The sequence below is a fragment of the Papilio machaon genome, chromosome 19, assembly GCF_912999745.1.
Source record: "Papilio machaon chromosome 19, ilPapMach1.1, whole genome shotgun sequence".
NCBI classification, from domain to species: Eukaryota; Metazoa; Arthropoda; class Insecta; order Lepidoptera; family Papilionidae; genus Papilio; species Papilio machaon.
The window spans coordinates 6,641,596-6,665,807 of NC_060004.1; the positions used below are offsets into that span (position 1 = coordinate 6,641,596).

The 24,212-nt window shown below is 38.9% G+C and overlaps 1 protein-coding gene across 1 annotated transcript; it reads right to left on the reverse strand.

The window, feature by feature from the left end:
• Window positions 1-10,437: 10,437 nt before the first annotated feature.
• On the reverse strand, window positions 10,438-23,935 carry LOC106715555 (neogenin). Its single transcript, XM_045682669.1, has 32 exons — window positions 23,932-23,935; window positions 23,567-23,750; window positions 23,145-23,275; window positions 22,620-22,810; window positions 22,272-22,426; window positions 21,828-21,928; window positions 21,339-21,426; window positions 20,834-20,975; window positions 20,298-20,464; window positions 20,001-20,122; window positions 19,334-19,733; window positions 19,071-19,194; window positions 18,733-18,891; window positions 18,425-18,622; window positions 18,137-18,316; window positions 17,772-17,892; window positions 17,137-17,328; window positions 16,658-16,866; window positions 16,506-16,571; window positions 16,285-16,429; window positions 16,007-16,168; window positions 15,361-15,573; window positions 14,826-14,976; window positions 14,417-14,532; window positions 13,902-14,084; window positions 13,132-13,332; window positions 12,809-12,888; window positions 12,504-12,603; window positions 12,212-12,344; window positions 11,490-11,680; window positions 10,885-10,965; window positions 10,438-10,760 (listed from the first exon to the last, which is right to left on the reverse strand). The coding sequence occupies exons 1-32, from the start codon at window positions 23,933-23,935 to the stop codon at window positions 10,618-10,620; spliced, it is 4,833 nt and encodes a 1,610-aa protein (XP_045538625.1). The 3' UTR covers window positions 10,438-10,617.
• Window positions 23,936-24,212: the final 277 nt, after the last annotated feature.

Here is a 24,212-nt window from a genome sequence, read left to right on the forward strand (position 1 = left end):
ATAATTATTTTTTATTTCTGTAAAAAAAATAAATTAAATAAGACAACATGTTTTGATACAAATCTTTCAGCAAATGAAAACACACTTACCTGCTTTCTCTCTGGCATTATTAAGTTCATCCATTGATTCTTCTAGAACTTTCTTAGATATAGTTTTACTAATATCCTATAAGAAAAAAAATGTCTAATATTTGTCAACTGTGAAGGTTAATTCATAATCTGACGAGGCAAATATCTGGATGATAAAAATTACAAAAACATAGCTATTGCCCGTGGCTCCGTCCGTGCTGAATTAAAAAAAAGTCTAATAATCTATGTCGAATTTCATCTAGATCCATACAGCCGTTCTGGAGATACCTTGTAATAAACATCCATACATTCATCCATACATCTGAACATTTACATCTATATATATAAAAGAAAGTCGTGTTAGTTACACTATTTATAACTCAAGATAGGTCGAACTGATTTAGCTGAAAATTGATGGGGAGGTAGCTTAGAACTAGGAGACGGACATAGGAACTTTTTTATCTTGGGTGCATTTTTTTTATTCCGCGCAGACGGAGTCGCGGGTAAAAGCTAGTTTATAATATTAGTAAGGAGTAAGATTAATATGATCTGAACAATCAGTTTACAATTTGTCGAAGAACATGCCTCGTCAGATCATAAAACAAGCACTTGATGTAACAAACCTTGAATTTTGCAACCATCTTGGATGTAACAAAATCACTCCATTTTGGTAACGGTTCTTGTACGATATGTCTGAAACTGGACAAAATAAAATACAATAGCTACTCAACTAATTTAAAAAAAAAATCATCCATACAAAAATGTATGGAGTAAACTATAAAAATGTATGGAGAAATATTTATTCTTTTGACAATTGTTTTTATTTATAAAAAATATATAATACAGAAGAACGGATCACCCTTCCATTATTTTTTTATTATTTTTGTTCAAATAAATCTCTAAAAAGTTCCAATCTACAGATAATAATCAGTAGTAGTCATCCCCTCTCCCCTAAACTAGGATAGTTAACTAACTTGGCAACAATAGAGAGCAGCAGGGGATGTGGGGGGGTGTGCGAGTGCTGCAGGTGGAAGGCCAGCACCTCACTCCGGGCCAACTGCTTCAGCTCGTACCACTGCCGCTGGATGTACACCAATGATGAGAACCCAAGGCTGGAAATGTTCATTATATTATTTTAAATGAATTAAAATCTTACTAATATTATAAACTAGCTTTTACCCGCGACTCCGTCCACGCGGAATAAAAAAATGCACAAAAGATAAAAAGTTCCTATGTCCGTCTCCTAGTTCTAAGCTACCTCCACATCAATTTTCATCTAAATCAGTTCGACTGATCTTGAGTTATAAATAGTGTAACTAACACGACTTTCTTTTATATATATAGAAGATGTGAATGTTTGGATGTATGGATGGATGTTTGTTTGAAGGTATCTCTGGAACTACTCAACGGATCTTGATGAAATTTGGTTTAGATGTAGAACATAGTCTGGAAGAGAACGTAGACTACTTATTACGATTTTTATTATTCATAATGATTTTCATTTAAATAACACAATGATAGAGTTTTAATTATTAATTTATTTCATTTTTATTGAAAATATATATTTTAAATACATATTTATATTAAAACCCTTTTTCACTAGTGCGTCTAACCGTTTAACTATTTCTGCGAATGTATATAAATAAGACGATTTATATATATAACTTTTATTGGCCCAATTTCAACTAATTCAAATATCTTTATTATCACTCCCTTACCTAAAAAGGGGTTAAATAAGTCTTTATTATTAATTAAACTAGCGACCCGCCCCGGCTTCGCACGGGTGCAATGCAAAATATACCTACTACAGAATAAATGCACAATTTATTTAAGGTACTTAAATGGATAAGGATTAATGCTGTATTGTTTAAAATCACTTCGTAAAAGAATAAAAATGGTTATGCTGGGTTATCCCTAAGAGATAGACATATACCATCGGGGCCTTTTAGTTGAACTTTTTAAGGTGAACAATACTGTAGTACATTATTTTGGTCTATCTCGTAGGGTTCAGCCAGCGTTTGCAATATAAGCGCAAAAAAACGTGCTTATTTACGACATCACATTAGAAAACTTTAAATTTATCAGTGTTTCTCTACTATATTATGCATTTATTATACATAAAAACCTTCCTTAAGAATCACTCTATCTATTAAAAAAAACCGCGTCAAAATTCGTTGCGTAGTTTTAAAGATCTAAGCATACATACGGACATACAGCGAAAGCGACTTTGTTTTATACTATGTATTGATAAACTATTACCTGATATGGTTGATATTTTTATTACCTGAATGGATACATAGCCAAGACCTGTAGCCAGACTTCCAACAGTCGGGGACGTTCATTTCTTAGAACATTTTCCACATCTTTCTTCAATACACATTGATATAAATCAGTTAATTTTTGTAATTGCTTCGGTTTTAACAAACTTTCCTGGAATAAGACTTTTTTTTTAGTTCACTAAGCCCATAATAAAGTGCTAACTTTCCCCTAGTCTGATGTAAAAGCTCACCGATGTGACTATGTTGAAGCTGAGATCGTGCAGCAGCAGAAGATCTGTCAGCTCAAAGTTAATCTCGCGGCTTCCCTCCTGGCACTGCGCCTCCTGGATTATCCTGTGCCTCGTCTTCGAACACAAGGCACTCCTGACATCACAAATATTTATGTTTTTAAATGTCCACACTTTCAAACAGACAGACGAAAGACTTTGGGGCCGTCCTAAACAGACTTCATCATCATCAGCTCACTATACGTCCCCATCGAGGGGATCGGAGCCTACCCCAAGTTAGGAGTGACCACGTTGGCCAAGTGCAGTTTGGTTGACTTTACATATATCATTGAATTTCTTCTCAGATATGTGCAGCATCACAATATTTTCCTTCATCGTAAGAACGTCGGATACATGTATATATGTAAATCGCAAATCGAAAAACATATTGGTATATGACGGGATAATATTATAAATGAAAATGTATAGATGTATAGATGGATGGATGGATGGGTGAATGTTTGTTAGAAGGTATCTCCAGAATAGCTCAACGGATCTTGCTGAAATTTTGCATAGACGTAGAACATAGTTTGAAAGAACACATAAGCTACTAATTAAGTTTTGTTAATTCCGCGCGGAAAGAGTTGCGGGCGACGGCTAGTTTAGTAACATTAATACAAACCAAACATCCCGAGCTTCAGTCATAGTAATATTATAATATGCGGAGACTTTTTTGAAATCATTTGCATCAAAGGTGTCCCAAAGCGAGAACTTGACAGAGCCACCTTCCTCCAGCAGCGCTTTGAACTTGGTCGTGAGCGTCGTCTCCGCCGACAGCATCGCGGACTCCGTCTGAACAAGTTCCACAATCAGAGTCATCATATGTCCTGGAGAGAGTCTCGGAGCCTACATCTTTATGACTCTTTGGTTATTAGACCTCGGTCAATCATGCCGGTCCAGTGCTGGTCACTTGACTTCATAAAGTTAAAGTTAAGTACATGTTATATCACAATGTGATTCTTCAAGATAACATGGGATAAATTAACATAAAATAAAAATAAAAACTAAAAAATTGCTAGATTAGATTTGTAAGGGAATTTAGTCATCACTAGATTTGTAAGGGAATTGAGACATCACTAGATTTGTAAGGGAATTTAAACATCAGTAGATTTGTAAGGGAATTGAGACATCAGTAGATTTGTAAGGGAATTTAGACATCGGTAGATTTGTGAGAGAATTGAGACAGTTACCACAACAGCCTGGGGGAGCATCATAAGTTCCATTTCCACTGTACGCAGCCAGGGCGGCATCAGCAGCAGGGCAAAGTCCAACTGCCATTTTATTTTCATGTCCCAACCAATCAAGAAACATTGTCTCACCACCCGTCTCAACTGTAAACCACAAACAAAACAAATCTTGTTAATTAAAAAAAAGTACTAGTCAGTTTTTTATATACTATGATAGCAAGTGAGCAAGTTTCCACCTGAATTCGCTGAAATGACGAAGCAACATCTGCAATTCCAGATACATTGCCTACCTTTAATCAATGGAGGAGGAGACACACAGAAATAAAATAATTCCCCTTCCTATATCAAATCTCCTTCCCATTCTTTTCTTATAAGAATACAATGTGAAGGGAAAGAGGACTGAAATTAGTCCTCGGGAACTTGAATTGCTTCCACTTGATACCTTCTGTGATAACAAGTGAGTAGATCAAATTGTGCAACAGATGTTGTTACTGTTACTTGCCGCAGCAAAAAAGATGATTATGTTATACTAGCTTTTACCCGCGACACCGTCCGCGTGGAATAAAAAAAATGCACACAAGATAAAAAAGTCCGTCTCCTAGTTCTAAGCTACCTCCCCATCAATTTTCAGCTAAATCAGTTCGACCGACCTTGAGTTATAAATAGTGTAACTAACACGACTTTCTTTTATATATATAGATGTACATCTTACTAAAATAAATGCGAATGTTTAGATTGATTAATGTTTGTTAGAGGGTATCTCCGGAACGGCTGCATAATTCCAATGAAATTTGGTATAGATGAAAAACAGTCTGGAACACATCGGCTACTAAAGTTTTTTTTTTAATTCCGCGCGGAAGGAGTTACGGTGTGCAGCTAGTTATTAAATGAAATCTAATTACCAAAAGTAGAATCTCATGGCGGAATTGAATGCACATGTCAGTTATGTTTTTTTCATCTGCTTCAATGTGTAAAACTTGGGCAATTTTATGTATTGCCTTGACCTGAAACAGTTAAATGAGTTATTACTTTTGTACATGTATATTATATACATTAATATATAATACTATGAACAAAGACAATTTTTAACTTTACCTAACTCTATTATTTTTAATATTATGTACAGTCGCAGAAATCCGCAGTGTTCCACTTACAGAAAAATTGCCTTGTTCTTTGCAACGAAACAAACTCCGCCACTTCTTACAAATAAAAAATTACGTACCAGTGAGAAAATCATTTAGCTGTCTACATTGATCAACCTTTTTACAGAAACATTTAAAAGCTTTGCCCTATTGTTTATTGTTCAATCTCATCATCTCAATGTGTACAAAACATTCAAACTAATGTAGCTAGCTCATAATGTGGACTGAACATTAAGTTCATGTGTGAACACTGCCAGATTCCCTCATTGTACAATAATGGTTCAACAAGATTTTATAAAATTTTCTATTTATGGTATTAGATTGACCTAATAAATAAATAACTTTGTTACAAAACTTGTGCAATTAAAAGAAATTGTCCAACGGGAGTGGGTACTCATATAAATTCATATAAAGTTAAAATCCTATAACAAAATAAGGTTTAATCTAAATTTAATCAATTAAAACTACATTATTTCTTAGCTATTTATCATGTGTCTGCGAACCTCCAATTGACGCGTTTCTTCATCGCTCAATTCACTCTCACTCAACTGTAATTGCTTTTCCACTGGTGCCTGAGTGAGTGAGATGGCTGTACGCGAACTCCTACGCGGATAAGACGGTTGTGTAGAGGTACAACCCTCTTTGGAAGGCATTTGCAAGTCAAAATCCTACAAAGATCTATAGTTTATTAATACATCATACCATGTTTATTGATATTAAGGGAAAACCACTGTTATTGTTTAAATGTATCTTTATAACAACTCCATAGATTTAGATGAAATTTGGCATAGATGTAGGAAGTAGTCGGGAAGAACACATAGGCTACTAACTACTAAGTTTTTCTATTTCCATGCAGACAGTCACTGTTGCCTGTTAGTTTTCTATAATTATGTTTGTTTTCCAAAACAGGATTAAATTATTACTCACCTTGAGTATGGTATCCTTTTTTTTAAATGACCGTTTATTTAAAACATTGTGTTTTATGTATTCCAGTCCAAATTTAGATAGAAAATGTTCAGACCAATATTCTTCTGTTTGACTTCTTGATTTAGTTTCGTTATTAGCCTACATTGAAAAAAATATAAAGTGTTGAAAATAAAAATATAAACAAGAAAACCCATTATGATGTTGATTTTCCATTTTACAGATTTCAAAGTTAAAATTAAGACTTCTTAAAAGATAAATTACTGAAATTAAATGAAGTAATAGCGTTTATTACTCAATTACGTGTTTATTATCTTATTAGGAAATTTACCATCTTCAAATCCATGTCTTTCTTTGTCAACTTAAGGAAGTCTCGAGAACTGCAAACAGTAAACTTGTAAAGACTAAAAATTAGGACACAAAAACATTTAAACCAAAAGAGATCACAATTTCTTTCGAAGCAAATCTTCAATAATGTCTCTTGGCCTCATATAAAATATAAAAATGCAATAACAACAACATTAACACTTTCTAAACATTTAACTGTGCTTGACAATTTGAGATGACAGTAAGATATAGGGATGAGCGTTGATTCAAGAAACAACTTGACTGAACCGGTCTCAAATCAACGTACAGTCGTTGACAGTTTCTTTTTAAAAAAACAAAAAAAAAATAAAAATCATTTAATTCAGACCATTATAAGTCTAATTCAGACCATTATAAGTTTTAACTAGTTGAATTCCACGTAAATTTCAAAAGAATCACTGGTCGTCTTTTCTTTCTCTACCATTTTGCAGGTCTTTGTTTATTGAAAATATAAACTAATTGACAAAATCAATTAGTTTTCTACGACTAATTAAAAAAAAGTAAATTAACCGTTTCGCTACTACACATCCCTACTACAGTACAATGACATTGCCGTTTGCTGTCGTTGGTCTAATGGTGTGTCAGTTAGTGGCACACTAAGCAAAGATAAAAATACACAGTGGAAGTTAAGGAATTGTATATATAATAGGAACAAACATAATATTAAATAACATAAATTAGTTACACACATGACACGAAAAATATTTAAAGATAAGTGACATTCACTGTCTAAATATTTTTCTCTAATAGGTATTCAAACTTATGTCATACCATAAAAAAGGTTAGCACTCAAGAGATTCCATCTCTTTAACATGGTCACTAGTGTTACCAGCTGCACGGTGTAATAGGGTCCAGACCTATGAAAAAAAAAACCTACTTATAACGGGAAACATTCGTTTCGTCTTTTGCATCAAATCCACTGTCCCTAACCATCCCGAATTTAAAGGAAAAGGATGGTAAGGGGAAAAAACACATCTATCGTAGTAAGTATTCATTTTTTAAAGTTGCTATTTTAAAATTAACACAGAGTTATTGTAGAATGACTATTTTACTTATTACGTCTACATTTGACTTTTTTATAATACATAAATAAAACAAGCAATCAATAAATAGTATAAGTTTATTGAACCTAGTTGTACACAGCGCGGCGCCACTGTCGCGGCAGTTCACAATCATTTATACAAATTACAAACGTCTAATTACAAAATTGATTATTTAAAAGTATATCTAAATAAACATAATTACGTACAAAATTATATAAATACAGTGGAATTTGGAATAAATAACCAGTCTCTTGTTGGTGGGAAATAATGCACGCACTGAATTCGTTGAAGAAACATTTCATGGTTGTGAGAGATCGGAACATTTCAGTAAGTACTGATTAAATTAAAGAAAATCATATAATAATTAAATATAATATAAAATAAGGTTTTATACAGGTGTATCAACATTATTAAAAAAAAATTACAGAAAAAAGGATCACAGGATGTTACAAAAAATTTATGTAGATTTTTAATTTTCTTCTTCAAGGTTCTATTGATGAAAGAGACTTCAGTTTTTACATATTGTCTGACTCTCTCACAACCTACAATAAACATATAAAACAATACTAACAATACAAGGAAATCAGTCTAAAAGTTTCTCTTAATAACTAATAAATTTACTTTATTATCACTGCTCTGTGACTTGCTATTGACGTACTGAAATTAATTGGAATTAATTATTATTTTTGGATGTTTTTTTTTTTTAAGTTTTAACTTCTTTAACGTTATAAATATAAGATATTAATAATACAATTTAAAATAAATAACTAGTATTCAAATGTTGCCACAGAGCAGTAATATAGTTGAAAAAATTTTACAAATACGAAATGATTCCGTTTTTTTTTTCTACTGTAAAATGGCTATGAATAAAAAAATTAATGTTTAAAATAATTATTTCGTCCACTGGAAGTATAAAAAGGGAAGAGATAGATTGTATAGAAAATATATCTAAAGTTTTTAAACTAATAAAATTAGTGCGTGAATTCTGTCTGTTTGTTCACGGCGATGTGTTTACATTAACAAAAACTATACTTACATTGATAATAGAAAAATATTAAAAAGAGGTATTATTTACATGAGGCTATAAGTATCAAAGTGCGTTGGTCGCGGTACGTCCAGTACTAAAATGTTCAAATGTTATTTTGCTTTTATCAAATGTGGATCAAAAATATCATTTACTTTACATTTCAAAACTGCTTCTCAATTTATAATACTTTCACACGAGGACGGAACAGTTTTCACAATAGCAGTACTGAGTCACTATTCTACCCTCGTGTGAAACTACGTCCGCTACGTGTGACATATACAATAAAAAAACTGTGTACAAAATTGAATCTTAACACTATAGGGTTAGGGTACAAAATATTTACAGATAAGAAATGCGATTTTAACAAGCGACGTTATACAACATTTTGAACTTTCAAACAGTTCTGTTTTTGTTATGTTTTTGCTGTGGCGAAACATTCACACGAAACATGTTGATTTGACAGTATACGAGAACGCGAAACATTTTGGACATTATTAAGGATTTCCACAAAACATAATATTATCATCAGCTCGGAACCTACCCCAAGTTAAGGGTGAATAGACCATAGTTAAACATAATATACTGTTGTAAATATATTTTTTAAATACAATAAGAATGTTTAACACTTTTTTTAGATTTTTGAAATTTCAATATTATAAATTGAAGGCTCAATTTTTTACCTAAATTTGAATTACATCGTAGATAATATAATTAAGGAACGTCGAAATAAAAACCTATAAATCACATAATATACTGTTCATGTCAATTGTCTGTGAACTATGAAGTTGACCATATTTGACACTTTTCCACAAAAAAAAAAAAAACAATCTCATTTTTTTATTCTGAAGTTTCTAAAATAAGAAATACATAACATATATGTTGTGGAATCTTCAGTGATTTTACATAAATATATATTTAGTTAGAAATATAATTAATTTTTATAATATTTCTCAATAATAATTGTGTCATTGTGCAGATAAGTACAAAATGTATGTTTATTTAATAAATAGCTGTCGCCCACGACTTCGCCCACACGGAGTTGAAAAAAATCTGAATAAATAGCCTATGTGTTATTCCAGACTATGTTCTACAACTGTGACAAATTTAATCAAGATCCGTTGAGTAGTTCCGGAGATACCTTCAAACATACATCCATCCAAACATTCGCATTTATAATATTAGTAAGATTTAAAAATTAAATATTATTAATATATAGCAAATATTATTAAATACAAGAATCAAATAAATAAAAAAAGTTTTATTTAATTTAAAAATGAATTTAAATATTTTCAATTAAATGGCACCGTTTTATAAATCGCATTATAAAAGTTATTTTCATTATTTGTATTTTTATTTATTAGTTAATTTATAAAAAATGTATATTTACATAGAAAATTATTAATTAATTTGTTATTATACAATTTAATTAAGAGCAAATAAAAGGCAGTGTTTAAGTTCATTTATTGCCACATTTATATTAAATGGTTCATGTACCTTAGTGTAGAATTAATTATAGAAACTTACACTAAGGTATTGTTACTTATAAAAGACTGTGAGTGTGGCAGTAAATTGATTTTTAAGTTTTTTTTACGAGTCTTTAGAAGTTTAATGAAAAAGTTTAATTACAAATTCATTTTTAATTTTGATGTTGATATTGCTTTTTACTAGTTTATTATCTGTTGTATAACGAATGATAGCAATGAGTTTACACTGTTGAAAAACTTGTACAAAAACAACATGACTCTGTTAAATGTTTACGTCAGTGGGAAAAAAACTGTTATCTTTTATGTATTAAATGTTTTTTCATATTTCATTGAGCTTTTATTATTTATTTACGCTTTAGTATTCAATGTAAATTATTTATTTATATCAAATAGTATTTATAAAAAACATTATAATGCGACAGACATATCTGACCCGATGAGTCTTAAGTGTTTATTTCTGTATGAAAAATATGTAAAAGTAGTTTTTACCCGCGACTCCGTCCGCGCGGAATAAAAAAAATGCACACAAGATAAAAAAGTTCCTATGTCCGACTCCTAGTTCTAAGCTACCTCCCCATCAATTTTCAGCTAAATCAGTTCGACTGATCTTGAGTTATAAATAGTGTAACTAACACGACTTTCTTTTATATATATAGATTTATAAGTCAAGAATTTTGTCATTTGACATTGTGAGGGGGGCGCTAGTGTGCTATTGTTATTTATCAACTTACACCGGGTCAAATAAGTTTATCGTTCTATAATTTCGCTTGTTTATTTAACTCGTATTTAATATTTAAAGTTCATTTTAGTGAAGACATAATCACTTGAGCACTAGCAATGGAACTGCTGCTGTGTGATGGCGGAGAGGTCCTTCATGAGGCCCTCGAGGTTCTGCATCTCGCGGTGCAGGCGCTCCGTCGACCTGGACGGTGTCAGCGGCTCCAACTCCTCGGAGCAGTGTGGTACTCCGCCACCTGCAGCAACAACACAATTACATTTAACAATTACTTTAAAAAACAGTCTCAATATTTGTTATTGATGACGTATTTGTATGTATATTTATGTATGAATGTGTGTATGTATAATGTATGGACTCACCGAGCTGCAATCTGTTAGGTATGTGACCAGGTGATGAGCTGGCACTCTTTTTGTATGGAGATGTTTCTCTCACACTCCCCGCTATTACAAAGAAAATGTTAATAAATAAAGGCAATTTTTTTATGTCTGGGCGCTCAGTCTAAACCTCGTTTAAGAGTAACTAGGCTCGAGGGCTCCCTCAGGACCCTCGGCTCGGGCTGTTACTTTGTTATTATTACCGGATTGGGAGGTCACCGAGCTCTTAGGTCGCTTCGGTGGACGCTCCATGGAGTGACTGGGCGCAAGGGCCCCCGAGAGGGGACCTCGGCTTGGGCTGTCACTCATTACGCGTTTAGCATTCCGATTCAAGGGTACCCGAGAGGGCCGAATCTCGGCTTGATCTGTTGCTATTATCTGACATAAATACGAATGTATGGATGGATGAATGTTGGTTAAAAGGTATGTTCAGAACGGCACGAGGAATCTCGATGAAATTTGACAAAGATATATAATATAGTCTGTAAGAACACATAGGCTACTAATTAAGTTTTTTTTTATTTCGCACGGACGGCGTCGCGTCCTATAGTTAGTATAAATTATAGTTAAAAAGGATTTATATAATTTACGTTTAGAATGCGAGGGCGTGGAATGATCAGAGCCGTCTGCTGAGAGTGTGAAGCTGTGCATGGGGGCGGAGCAAGCAGCGCGTCGCTGCAGAGACCCGCCCCCAGCCAGCCCGGCCCCGCCCCCAGACATGCTCGCCCCGCCCACCGCAGTCGGGGGACACGTGCCCGCCTCGCTACTCAGCGAGTCACGGCTGGAAATTAAGTTATAAGTCTTACTCTATGTAAATAGACATAGATAGCATAATCATAAGGTGGCAAACGAGCAAACGGCCACCTGGATTCGCCGCAATAGCGAGGCGACCGTTGCCCATAGATATCTGCAAATGCAGATGCGTTGCCTACCTTTAATCAACAGAGAAGGGGACGCACAGAAAGAGGATATTTCTCTTTCCTATGCGTCCCCTCCTCCGCCAAATCCACTTCCCCTTCCCATCCTTTCCTAATAAGAAAAGGGTGGAAAGAGGACTAAAATGAGTCCTCCGGCACCACACTCATCAGACTGTAATTGGAATTACTTCCACTTGACGTCTGTCTTCTGTAAGGTCGTGATATTTCACTGAGCGAGGTCAATTCGTGCACCCAACAAATATTGTTGTTGCGGGATCTACCACTGTTAAACCTGTTAATAGTTTATTGTTTTCTAATTTGAAAATATTTTATTCGGAACTGAAAGTTCTATATATTAATTTAATTATCATATTGGTGTAAAAGTGTGTACTGACTGTGTGTAGTGTCCGAGCGGCTCGTATGCGACGTAATGTCCGCGCTCGCGAGCCGCGCACGCGTACACATCACCGCCCGCCCCGCCCCCTGGCGCAGAGCACGCCGCCCCCAGCGGACATGTGCCCGACCCACCTGTACATATACATACATACATACATACAATAATTACATACAATCTTCTAAATTACACGTCTCAGAATAGTCATTCAAGTAACGATCGGTGAAAAACAAATATGGTTGTCCTAATCATAAATGGGTACGTATTAGAATAGTAAGGTAGTATGTACTGACATGGTGGTGGTGGGGGGTGTGAGGGGTGGGGGTGCTGCAGTGAGGCCAATGACGACTGCGGCGAGCCCAGTGGCGCCACGCCTGCCAGCAGCGGCGTACTCTGACAACAACAACACTACAATCATTATACAAGAAAATGTTTGAACTGTATTTAAATTTTAGTTTTAGTTTCGCACACAGAGTCGATTTTAGTGTGTCTTAGTGAAGATTTCTTATGAGAAACCTATAGAGTTTCTTAGCGTTTAATTAACAATTATGGCGGTTAATGTTTAATTTGAGGCATGTAAATGTGTTGTGTATGTCACCTGGTCGGGCAGACCGTGTCGCCGCCTCTCACAGGTCGCGGCACAGCCCACGCCCACGCCCACTCCCACACCCGTCATCGCTGCAAACAAATAGAACCTTATACACATATGTATGAGACATTTAACTATTCCAAGTTATTCTAACACTTTTTTCAAAGTTAACAAACTCAAATAAAAATAATGCTCCTGTAAAGTTTTCTGGACACAAAACTAGATTATGTAAGTAAATAAATATAATATTTTTTACAAAAATCATTAATTTAAATATCTTTTTTTTAAAACAGTCTTATACAAGTTAATAAACATTGAACAATGACAGGTACCTCTGAAGTCGCAGCGCTCGCAGCGCCGGCTGGTGGCGGAGGCGGGAGACGCGCGCAAGATGGCGGTGTCGTCACTGCCGCCGCAAGATGGCGACCGCCGCGCATCTAGTCGTGCGTATAACAAACTAAATGTGGGCTCAACGGAAACGAATAGCAAAATAAAATCTATTAACAGAAGCGTTGGGTTCAAATAATAAAAAAAAAAACATCGATTTTATATAATTTTTTACTTACTGAAGAAAGATGTGGTCAAGTAGTTCTCGAACCTTACTTACCTAAAACTTGAACATATACAGTACCGAATATTCTAGATTTCTAGAGGGTGTATATGTCGGTCTTTTTCACTTCACTTACATTATATCTTCCTTCTCTGTCATGTAACGAAATGTGCCTGAATGTTATGTATACATTTTTTTTGTCGAATTTTAAAGATAAATTATTATTATTTACATACATATTTACAGATCTAGCACATCTATATCTATATATATAAAAGAAAGTCGTGTTAGTTACACTATTTATAACTCAAGAACAGCTGAATCGATTTGACTGAAAATTGGTGGGCAGGTAGCTTAGAACCAGGAAATGAACATAGGATAATTTTTACCTCGTTTTCTATTTTTTATTCCGCGCGGACGGAGTCGCGGGTAAAAGTTAGTTATATTAAAGTCAAACTTCTACCTCACCTTTACACAGCAGCATTTCATATCTCCGTCCATCTGTATGTAACCACTTACCTTTGAGAGAAGTATTCATGTTTGTATACATACCGACATATGTGGGGACGTAATGTCTCCTGTCGAGGGAGGCCGGGGGCGGGGCATGGGGCGGGCCGTGGGGCGGGCCATGGGGCGGGGCGTGTCGCGCCGGCTCGTACTCTGCAGCGGGCGCTCGCCCCAAAGTCAGAGTTGATGACACCAGAGCGTTGGGACCGTCCACACTGCCCGCTGATACTGGCATAGTCATACATACATACATATTTAATACATTTTTATCTTTTTAAGGAATTTCAGTGACTAGCAATGTCGTTTTAATTGAGGATTTTGCGCATAAAATATCTTTCCCACTTTTGAGATATGAAATTTTATGTAAACTAGAGATGTAGTTGTCACACTCAGAGTCCTTCTTAAAGCACTCTTCAGTATGTATTTAGAATATTTACCGTAAAGGACTGCTAACAAACTAACAGACTGAGTAGTAAGAAAAATGTAGGGTATATAAAAACTGAACTAAGAATATTACTAAACCGGATATCGAAGGACCAAAATACAGTAACATGTCGTACTCTTACTGGCGGAGCTGTGCAGGCTCTTGTCCATGTGCTTGAGCTCCATCTGGTCGTGATGGATCCAAAGGTCCGGCGGCTTGATGGCTGCTGATGCTGACGCCTTCTGGTACGTACTGCAATACATTGTACATTAACTAAGAGACGTTAAGTCCCGTTAATCCCCAAACTATTTTGGACAAGTGTCCCCCCTTTTCCAAAATGAACTGTTACCTCAGACCCCATTGCCAAATGACCTACTTTTAAGATCAATTATTATTATTATTATTTATTCTGATTTAGGTCAATAGAAGACAGAGTGAGAATTAGTAATGCTTTAAGTGGGAAACCTTGGTTTAGAACTTTAAAGTGACAAACGATTCTTAATGATAATAGGACTTTTAAAAGGTAAATCTGAAAGTGAATGTACCTGGTGTCCGGGGAGAGTGGGGGGCTGTTCCTGCGGCAGCAGAGCGAGAGTGCGAGTGCTGCAGCGAGCGCCAGCACCGCGCACGCGCCGCCCGCACTCGCCCACAGCCACGCTGACGTCGCGCTCGCCAGCCCTCCGCCCTCGCCGCTCTCTGCAACAACTCATACTGCATTGTGGGAATCCAGTCACATTTCTACAAAATAGTGCCAACAAATAGTAATGTGTTGGAGATAAAAATGTTAACTCTTACAATTTAATTAAAAAATCCTTACTCATATTATAAATGCGAAAGTAACTCTGTCTGTCTGTCTCGCTTTCACGCCAAAACTACTGAACCGATTTAAACGTGAAAAAGGGGTTGTAAGGGGTTGAAAGTGGGGGTGAAATTTTGTATGGAATTATCGTTATTTTTACAGTTAGAAGCTTTAAACTTATTTTTGAGGTTGATAATTCTATATAAATAAATACAGTATATATTACGTAAGGCGAGATCACAGTTATTATTATTTGAACAATCATGAAAGAATTATCTTACCCATGGCAGTGGTATAGACCACGGGTGCACTGAAAGGTCCAAGACCTTTGCTGTTCCGTGCCTGCAGTTTGAAGATGTATGTGGTGCGCGGGCGCAGGCGGTCCACACGAGAGCGCGTGCGGTCGCCGAGCACCGCCACAGCGGTCCACTCCTCGGGCGCGCCCGCGACACCCGCTGACCCGGATCGCTGGATCGCGTACATTATTACGTAACCTGGAACAAACATAGAATAAAATATTACAAGTGCAATTTTTATTTATTTATTGGAACTCAAGTCGTGCCAAATGATGTTGGTTGGTCCTTCGAGCAGGATGTGAATATCAGTCAATGTTTTTGATGTGAAACATCTATAGGATCACTTGTAAACCGAATTGTTGGCGTGGCGACGCTTGCCGTGGCGACGGGACGCCACGCTATACTGAGGTATACATATATATTTTATTTTAATAATATTTAATATTATTTATTATTATTCATTCATTCATTCATTCATTAATTCATTCATTCCTTCATTTATTTATTTATTTAATATTTTATGCACATTACTTGTACACACACGATGTTTCACATCTGCCAGGCGTCGCATGACGGCTCACAAGTTTTTTTTTTATATATGAGTCAGTATGAGGTGTCATAGTGAGGTTACCAGTGAGGGCTCCATTGGGTTTGAGTGGTGGCGCCCACACGAGGTCTGCAGCGCGGGCGGGGGGCGCTGCGGGTGACACGCGCAACTCACGCGGCGGTGACCCGGGTGCTGCCTCCAACGTCGTATTGCTCACCAACATCGACCAGGCAGACTCACGGCCTCCTGTTACCACATTTATGCATAATTCACCGATAGATGGCGTTGTTTACAATTAATATTAACGCCATCTATCGGTGACTTATCAAATGAAATTACATGACACTGAATGAGCACCTTACCTTTGATAAGTTTGACGGCGAATTCATACGTAGTGTAAGGTCGCAGGTCGTCTAGCATACAGTTGAGGTCGCTAGCGTTGTATGTGCGCGCGCGGCCGCCGCTCGTCGACCACCGCACTACGTAGCGACGACCGTCCGTCGCCGTCTTAACGACCATAATACATTATTCGTTGATTTTTTTACATGTAACAAAATTGTTATTGAAAAAAAAAAACACCTACTTGTCCTTTAGGAAGTGTGGGATCTGTCCAGTACACTACAGCTGTAGTTCCGCTTAACATGATCACCTAGAATTTGAGACATCTCATTGTCAAATAATTACGTATGATCAATTTTCAAAATTACTTTTACTCAGTGGTGTAGTTCACGTCACCTTCAATCCGACTGGAGGTATGAGCGGCGGTTGGTCGTCGTCCGGATCGTCGGGGTCGTCCGGGTCATCCGGATCGTCCGGGTCGTCGGCGTCGTCCGGCTCGTCGTCGGGCGAGAGCGCTGGTCGCGTGCGCACGGTCGCGTACACCGCGGGCCCCAGGCCCAGTGCGTTGCTCGCCCGCAACGATATCACGTATTCAGAATTCGACTCTGCGAGATGGTAATAGAGTCCATTTATGTGTAACAGATTATGAAATTTATAACAGTGTTCATGGCGGAAGAAGTGATCAATGAATCTATTAGATTTAGAAGTAAAATTTATAGTTAAGCTTTAAAACTCAGTTTTAGTGTTTATTTTAGCCAATTCTATTAATATTTTTATTTTATTTAATATGGATATTAGGAAATTGCACAAAGAGACATCGAACCGTGACCCGATCACCGTTATCCGGCGATCCTTCGAGATGCAATGCGACTGACCGAGGTTGCGTATGACGTAGGAGCGCAGGTGGGCGGGCAGCTCGTGCGAGCGCTCGTCGGGCACGCCCAGCCCCCAGCCCAGCCAGTAGCCGCGCACCACCGCCCCGCCCGTCTCCCCCTCGCCCTCGCCCTCCCCCTCGCCCTCCCCCTGGCCGCCCCACCACACCGAGATCCAGTCGCGTCCCGCACGCGCTGCAAAACGGTGCCATTTCTGTCACGTCTCACTCTGATTCCGTTTGATCGTGACAACATTATGAGACAGACAATATTGTCTAGTTAACCACAACACCAGTTCCGAAGACCTCGATATAAATCGACAATGAAATGGATGAACTGTCTGTCATTTGCCAAACGTGCGACAAAATGTCGAAATATTGGCGAAGAACTTATTCGAGAATGATTTCTTTTATTCATAAATATGACAAAAAAGGAATCTCGACATTAAACCAGAATATAACCACGGTGACTTTAGTATAACCGTATTTAATTATTTATTTATTATTTAGTTATTTTATATTAATTAAATTGATTTTATAATCTAATACAGCATCGAGTGAGCACTAAGAGATAAAAAGAAAGATCCAGATCTAGTGATGTAGAGAAGTGAATGAGTGAATGATATGAAGTGTTCTTACTGGTGAGTTTGGGAGGAGGTGCGGGCACTCTGGCCTCGCCTCGCTCGCGGGCCTGTGTCGTCGCGCTCACCCATTCACTGAACGGACCCGAACCGTTCGCGTTGATCGCACACACCCGCACCTGAGAACGAATCAATGAATGAAGGAAACTCTTTGAACGACTGTATCAGTCAACAGCATCCGATTTCACAATTATTAAGAAGAAATAGGACAACCAATAATCTTTTCAAGGTAAAGAAAAGGCTTCAATGTAAAAGATTAACCTCCGCATTCAAGAGTCTTAAAATGGTCTTTTGTGACTAATTAAAGAATCAATTACAGCAAAGAGATCTACAATAAGTTGTTTTTATTCATGTTCCGAGTACCTGATACGTGGTGCCAGTTTCGAGATCTCTCAGCTCAGCTCGGCGTGCGTCAGCGGGCGTGGTGAGGGACTCCGCCCTGCGGCGTGCGGAGGGCGGGCCCGCGCGGTACCGCACCTTGTACCCGGTCAGGGGGCCGCGGTGAGTGCGCGGCGGCGGCGCTTCCCACCGGACTAAGATCGACTGAACAAAGAGCATTCAAATTGATACGAAAAGAATGGTAATGTACCACAATCTTGTTGTAAGTAGTAATTACTGATTTGAAGTAATTGAATAAAGTGATCAAGTCACCGTAGCTCCGCTGGGTACTGCGCTGACGTTGGCAGGGGGCGCTGCGGGCGCGTCCTGTGGCGTGCGGGCGCGCAGCTCCGGTGCGGGCGCTCCCCCGGCGGCGGCGACACGCACGCGGTACGCGGCCGCAGCACGCAACCCGCTCAGGGTCGCCGATGTGCCCTCCGCCCATTGCACCTGTTCACGACCTGTCTCCTCCTGGAACAATACATAACTTTGAGTAAGCTTGCAGACTTGAAAAGATCACATGAGAAATTGTGTGCGGCATATAATTAACTGTATGAAGATTATATTACTAGTGTAATTACATCAGTGTAGTAGACGGCGTATCTGGTGGGGGGCGGAGCCTGTGCGGGTGGGGGCGGGGTCCACCAGACGCGCGCTGCGTGCGGGCCCAGCGCCTCCACTCGCACATCCTGCGGTGGTCCGTACGTCAGCTCCTCTTCTGCGGTTGTAGCTTCTATTATCTGTTACACATCAAAATATAAAAAACTTGGGAGGGTTTCAGTCTTGAAACATATATATTTTTTAACTTTAGATTGCCTTACAACACATGTCGGGATTCATAATAATATAAATAATAAATAAAAGTCCAGAAAGAGCGATCTATAGAGATCTGAGAAGTCTTTACTGGTATTTTCTGTACCTGTGTGGGTGGGGAGTGGGCGTGGTGTGTGAAGGCGATGACAGAGAACTGGTAGGTGGTGTTGGGCTGCAGGGAAGCGACGTTCATCTCGTGCCGCTGAGGGTTGCCCCGGGCAACGCGCTCTCTGTTCACAAAGACATTTATATTAATGCACAGCTCAGTATTAAAGGGCTAAGCGTGAGTTTTCACTGTCCAAAAAAATATATAAAGGAGCTCAAATGTTATTTTTTTCTATTAAGTGAGTAACTTAATTCATCACTTACCTTTCGCTGCCTTTAACTTTGTAGACGACGGCGTACCCCGTTATGTCTTCAACCTTTCGCTCCGGCTCTTCCCAGCTGAGGGTCACGAATCTGTGCTTCACGATAACCGCCTTTAAGTCCTTAGGCGCAGAGACGATAGTCGCGTTCCCCTGGCCCAGCTCGTCTAGATCCAGGCCTTCGGCAGCGTGAAAGGAATTGTCACCGTCAGAGTCATAGGAATCGTAGTCGACGTCCGGACCCGAAGTGTACGCTGATGAAGTCTCGCCGATGTAATCTAGATCTTCGGACGTTGGGTCAAGGTTCGAATTCGAACCGCCCGATATTAAGGTGTTGAAAATGTCGTGGGTGGTATTGGAAAAGGTCTTTTTAGTCTGGGAATTTTGGGATCGGGATATTGTATCTGTTAATGAAAAGAAAAAGAGAAAAATAAAAAACGTAAAGAAAAAAAACAATAAAACTAATAAATACAAAAGTACAGAAAAATAATGAATAAAAATAAAATAAAGGAAGGATGGATTAAAACAAATTTAAATTAGATGTTTAAATGACACTGTCACTTTTAAAATGCTCTTTTGTATCAACGCAACAAAATATCTTGTCGTCCACATTGTGAGCTGTAACATGACGACAGGTTATCCTGTCACCTGTCAGGTATGAGAAGACTCACCATCAGCAGAGGAGGTGACGATGAGGCGGAGTGCGGCGAGCGCGCTGCCGGCGGGCGAGCTGGCCGCGCACTGGAACATGCCCGCGTCCACTGACAGCACGCCCTGGATACGTAGCGATGTGCTGACGAGGGGGAGGTTAAAGGAAAGCGTTAAACTAAAACCAGACAAAATAAAATTGTAGACAAAATGCTAATACTCCTTTTGCACATCACAGAAGTGACATATGTTTGGAAGTATGACTTGAAGTAGAAATAACTCTAAATTTTGATTAAACTGTGAGACTACTAGTAAGATACCCGTCTAGTAGAGCGATGTCCCTATTGTTAGGTGTGAGGGGCTCCCCGTCCTTCAGCCAGGAGACTGTGGGCGCAGGCCTGCCCCGCACCTCACAGCGCAGTGTCAGCTCGCCCCGCGGCGCAGCGCGCGCCACAGCACCGCCCGGCAAACTCACACGCGGTGCGGTCTGCGCAAACACACACAATATGACCAAGATGGTCTATGACTTCAGACCAAATATGACATTTCACACGAATTTTATGTAGGCTGTTACTATATTTGATAAAGTTTAGGAATACGTTGGTCATAAGAGTGGGAAGGAATTATGATCACACTAGCTTTAGCCTGCGATTCTGTCCGCGCGGAATTAAATACAAAACTTAATAAGTAGCCTATGTATTCTTCCAGACTATATTCTACATCTGTGCCAAATTTCATCAAGATCCGTTGAACCGTTCCGGAGATACCTTTACCACGATAAGATGAGATTTACCCTACGCTTCAGAGTATTTCTACCAGTGTAATAAGTGTGTGTAGAGAGTATAAGTTAGTTCACCAGAACTTGCAGCTGTGTGGAGTGGTCGGCGGAGTCAATGCGGTTGTGTGCGCGACAAGTGTACACGCCCGCGTCCAGCGCACGCGCACTCTGCACACGCAGAGACCCTGACCCCACCAGGTAGAAGCGGGAGTCTAAGTCACTGGATACACGAAACACACTACATCAATATTCAATCCTTAAATAAATCTGAAAGTTTTTTTTAAAATTGCTTTGTATAAAAATTATTCAAACGCCATCGATGCGATTGCTATTATAAAATCAGTTTAATAATTTTAAGTACAATAAAAAGGTTACACAGAACTTTTTAATGAATTTATTACATAATTAAGAAAACAAAAAAAAAAAAGAATAAAAAGGAATATAAATGTTTGATAACGTTTGAATTTGAATATTAACTTCGGTCGTAACTCACTACAAAGTTAACACCTATATAATAATCATAGGAACTGAATGACGACAAAAATTGTAAATTATTGATGTAGGTATTGCATGATGGACTTACTTGAGGTCTATAGCGACTCCGTTGTTAAGCCAGATCATCTCAGGCTTGGGGTAACCCACTGCTGCACAATCGAATGTCACCGACGCACCTGAATATACCATGTTTCATATTAAATTCATCATCAGCTCTCTGTTCGTCCCCACCGAGGGGCTCGGAGCCCACCCTAAGTTAGGGGTGATCAAGCTAGCCAAGTACAGTTTGGTTGACTTCACACATGTCATTGAATTTCTTCTCAGATATGTGCAGCATCACGATGTTTTCCTTCACCGTAAGAACGTCGGATAAATGTACATATGTAAATCGAAACTTGAAAAACACATTGGTACATGGCGGGATTCGAACCCAAGACCTGCAGATTGCAAGTCAAGTGCTTAACCCCTGAGACAGAATAATATTAAAAAAAGTAAAGAAAATGCAATGGATACATACCAGCAGACAATTAAATAATCTCGAATGTTCTTGATCATAGATATAAAAGGTTAAGGTTACCTTCAATGACTGTGACGGGCTGCGGCACGGCGATGAACCGCGGCGGAGTCTCCACATTCGCCAGCTCCGGGCTCACACGAAGGTCAATCTCTGGACCCGTGCTGTAATATGAACAATACCACGTGGAATGTATTATAGTCTATAATTAGTCCTGTCGATATTGAAAATTGAAATAATATTCTAAGCTTCGGATTTTTTTTGGATTAGACCTGAATTCGGCGAAATAGCGTATCCGTAGACCGTTGCCCATAGACCGCAATTGCAGATGCGATGCCTACCTTTAATAAACAGAGGAAGGGATGCGGAATTGATTCCACTTGACGCCTGTCTTCTGTATGATCGAGGTATTGCAGGTCAATTTGTGCAAAGGATTTTGTTGTTGCTTGCGTCTACCTCTTATAAAATGTTTAATGTCCCATATATCAAGTGCAGTATGTAGCTCACACGTGCGGCGTAGGTGCGTGCGCGAGCGCAACCCGGCAGCGATAGCGCGCGGCGTCGTGCGGCCGCAGGGGATCCAGCTCGAGCGCACCGCTCGGCATCAGCGACACCCGCGCTGACTCCATGCGTACCGGCGAACCGTTCTTCAACCATGTCACCTGAAATAAGTCAGTTATACCAACGGATATATACCAAAAGTTGTGATTATCACTACATACATGTTCAATCAAGTTGTACACATGTTTAAACATAATGTTAATGAAGGGTCATTATTTAAGTATTTCAAGAAATTACCTTGCCGATGTCTTATTATATCAATAAACACTATCTCGTATTAGACATACTACTTACGTTGAGTTTGAGTGTGGGCGGCTGAGCGTGCGCGCGCGCATTGCTGCCGTAGACGCGGCGGTCGGGCGGCGGCGTGGCTGGCGACACGCGCACCGCCAGCCGGGCCGGCACCCGCAGCGCGCACGGCAGCAGCGCGCCCGACCCCGCAGCACCCGACACTGTTCGCAGCGTCTCTACCACTTCTGGCAACTCTACAGTACATACAAACATAGTTCGATACATATATGTGTAACTATACTTAAAACTTCGACGATATTACTTTTCCCAACTAAATTAATTCATTCCAATATGTAAAATGCAGGAGTTGTTCACAAAATGCTTCTATCGATAAGATGATAAAGCAAAATCGGCAACTTTTTTTATAGTAACAAGTGTAAAAAGAATAAGCCAACCATAAGATTCAGTTGCAGATTGATTGCCTAACACTGATCATTGGATAGATACTTCTAAAAGCACTTCCAACAGCCGTTTACATTTACAATATATTCACTACGAATACACAAACACATTGTGTTTATAACAAACCTGCTAAGAAAACAGTGGCTATCCTGGAGACAATGGTGCCGACACCGTCGCGAGTCGCCACGCACTGGTACTGACCGGCCAGCGCGGACGACATGCTCTCGATAACCAGGGAACCGTTTGACAGTTGCTTCCTATAATATGTCACACAATTGGAGAAGAACAGAGGTTGATGATGTTCTGCCAAATGTATACTACCATATACACTCTACTAGCCAAATCAAATTCCCCTTTCCAGTTTTTTAGGAAAAGATGTGTAAGGAAAGAGGACTGTAATCGGCTTTCGGTACATGCAGTCATCAGACGAAACGCATAATGAATTCCACTTGACACCTGTCTTCCGTGTGGTCGTGGTATTGCTACGGTCGAGCGGGTCATTCATGGAACAGTTAATGCTGCTGCGGAGTCTAGTCTTTGCTTGATACCTGTAGGAGTCGGTAGTGGTGAGCGTGTGGTCGCGCGTGGGCGGCGCGGCGCTGGAGTGTCGCCAGCTGAGACGCGCGGGCGCGGCGGCGGCGCATCCCAGGACCACGCGCTGCCCCGCGCCAGCTACCGCGTCGCTAGGTTCCACCAGTAGCCTTACGCCCACGTCTGACTGATTTTCACCACCTGTAATGACCCATAATTATTTTTGTGCTGTAGAAAGGACAAGGTTGCTCACAACCGTTGTTTACCAAAGAGATGGGCCTTTAGGAAAATATTAATGTAATTTTCAACCTATATAAGCTATAAAAAAATTACATCTGTTCCTAAAAAAAACAATGCCTCTATTTTTAGCAAAATAACTTACTCATACTACGAATCGTTAATTAGTTTCTTAAGCATTACCTTAGTAAAGATTAAATATATCAATATCTACTCAAAGAGTCACCTTTAGTGAGAAATTATAAAGATTTTTTGTTAATTATAGAAAACCTGATGCTTTATTTAAATAGGATAAATATATGAATATAGCCGACCCTGAGCAATTGTGTAACCCCCGGTTCGTTTGCATTAGATTAATAAGTACGATATATTTCAATATTATTATAGAGCACAGAGTATAAGTACTCTTAAGATGGTGTAAACGAG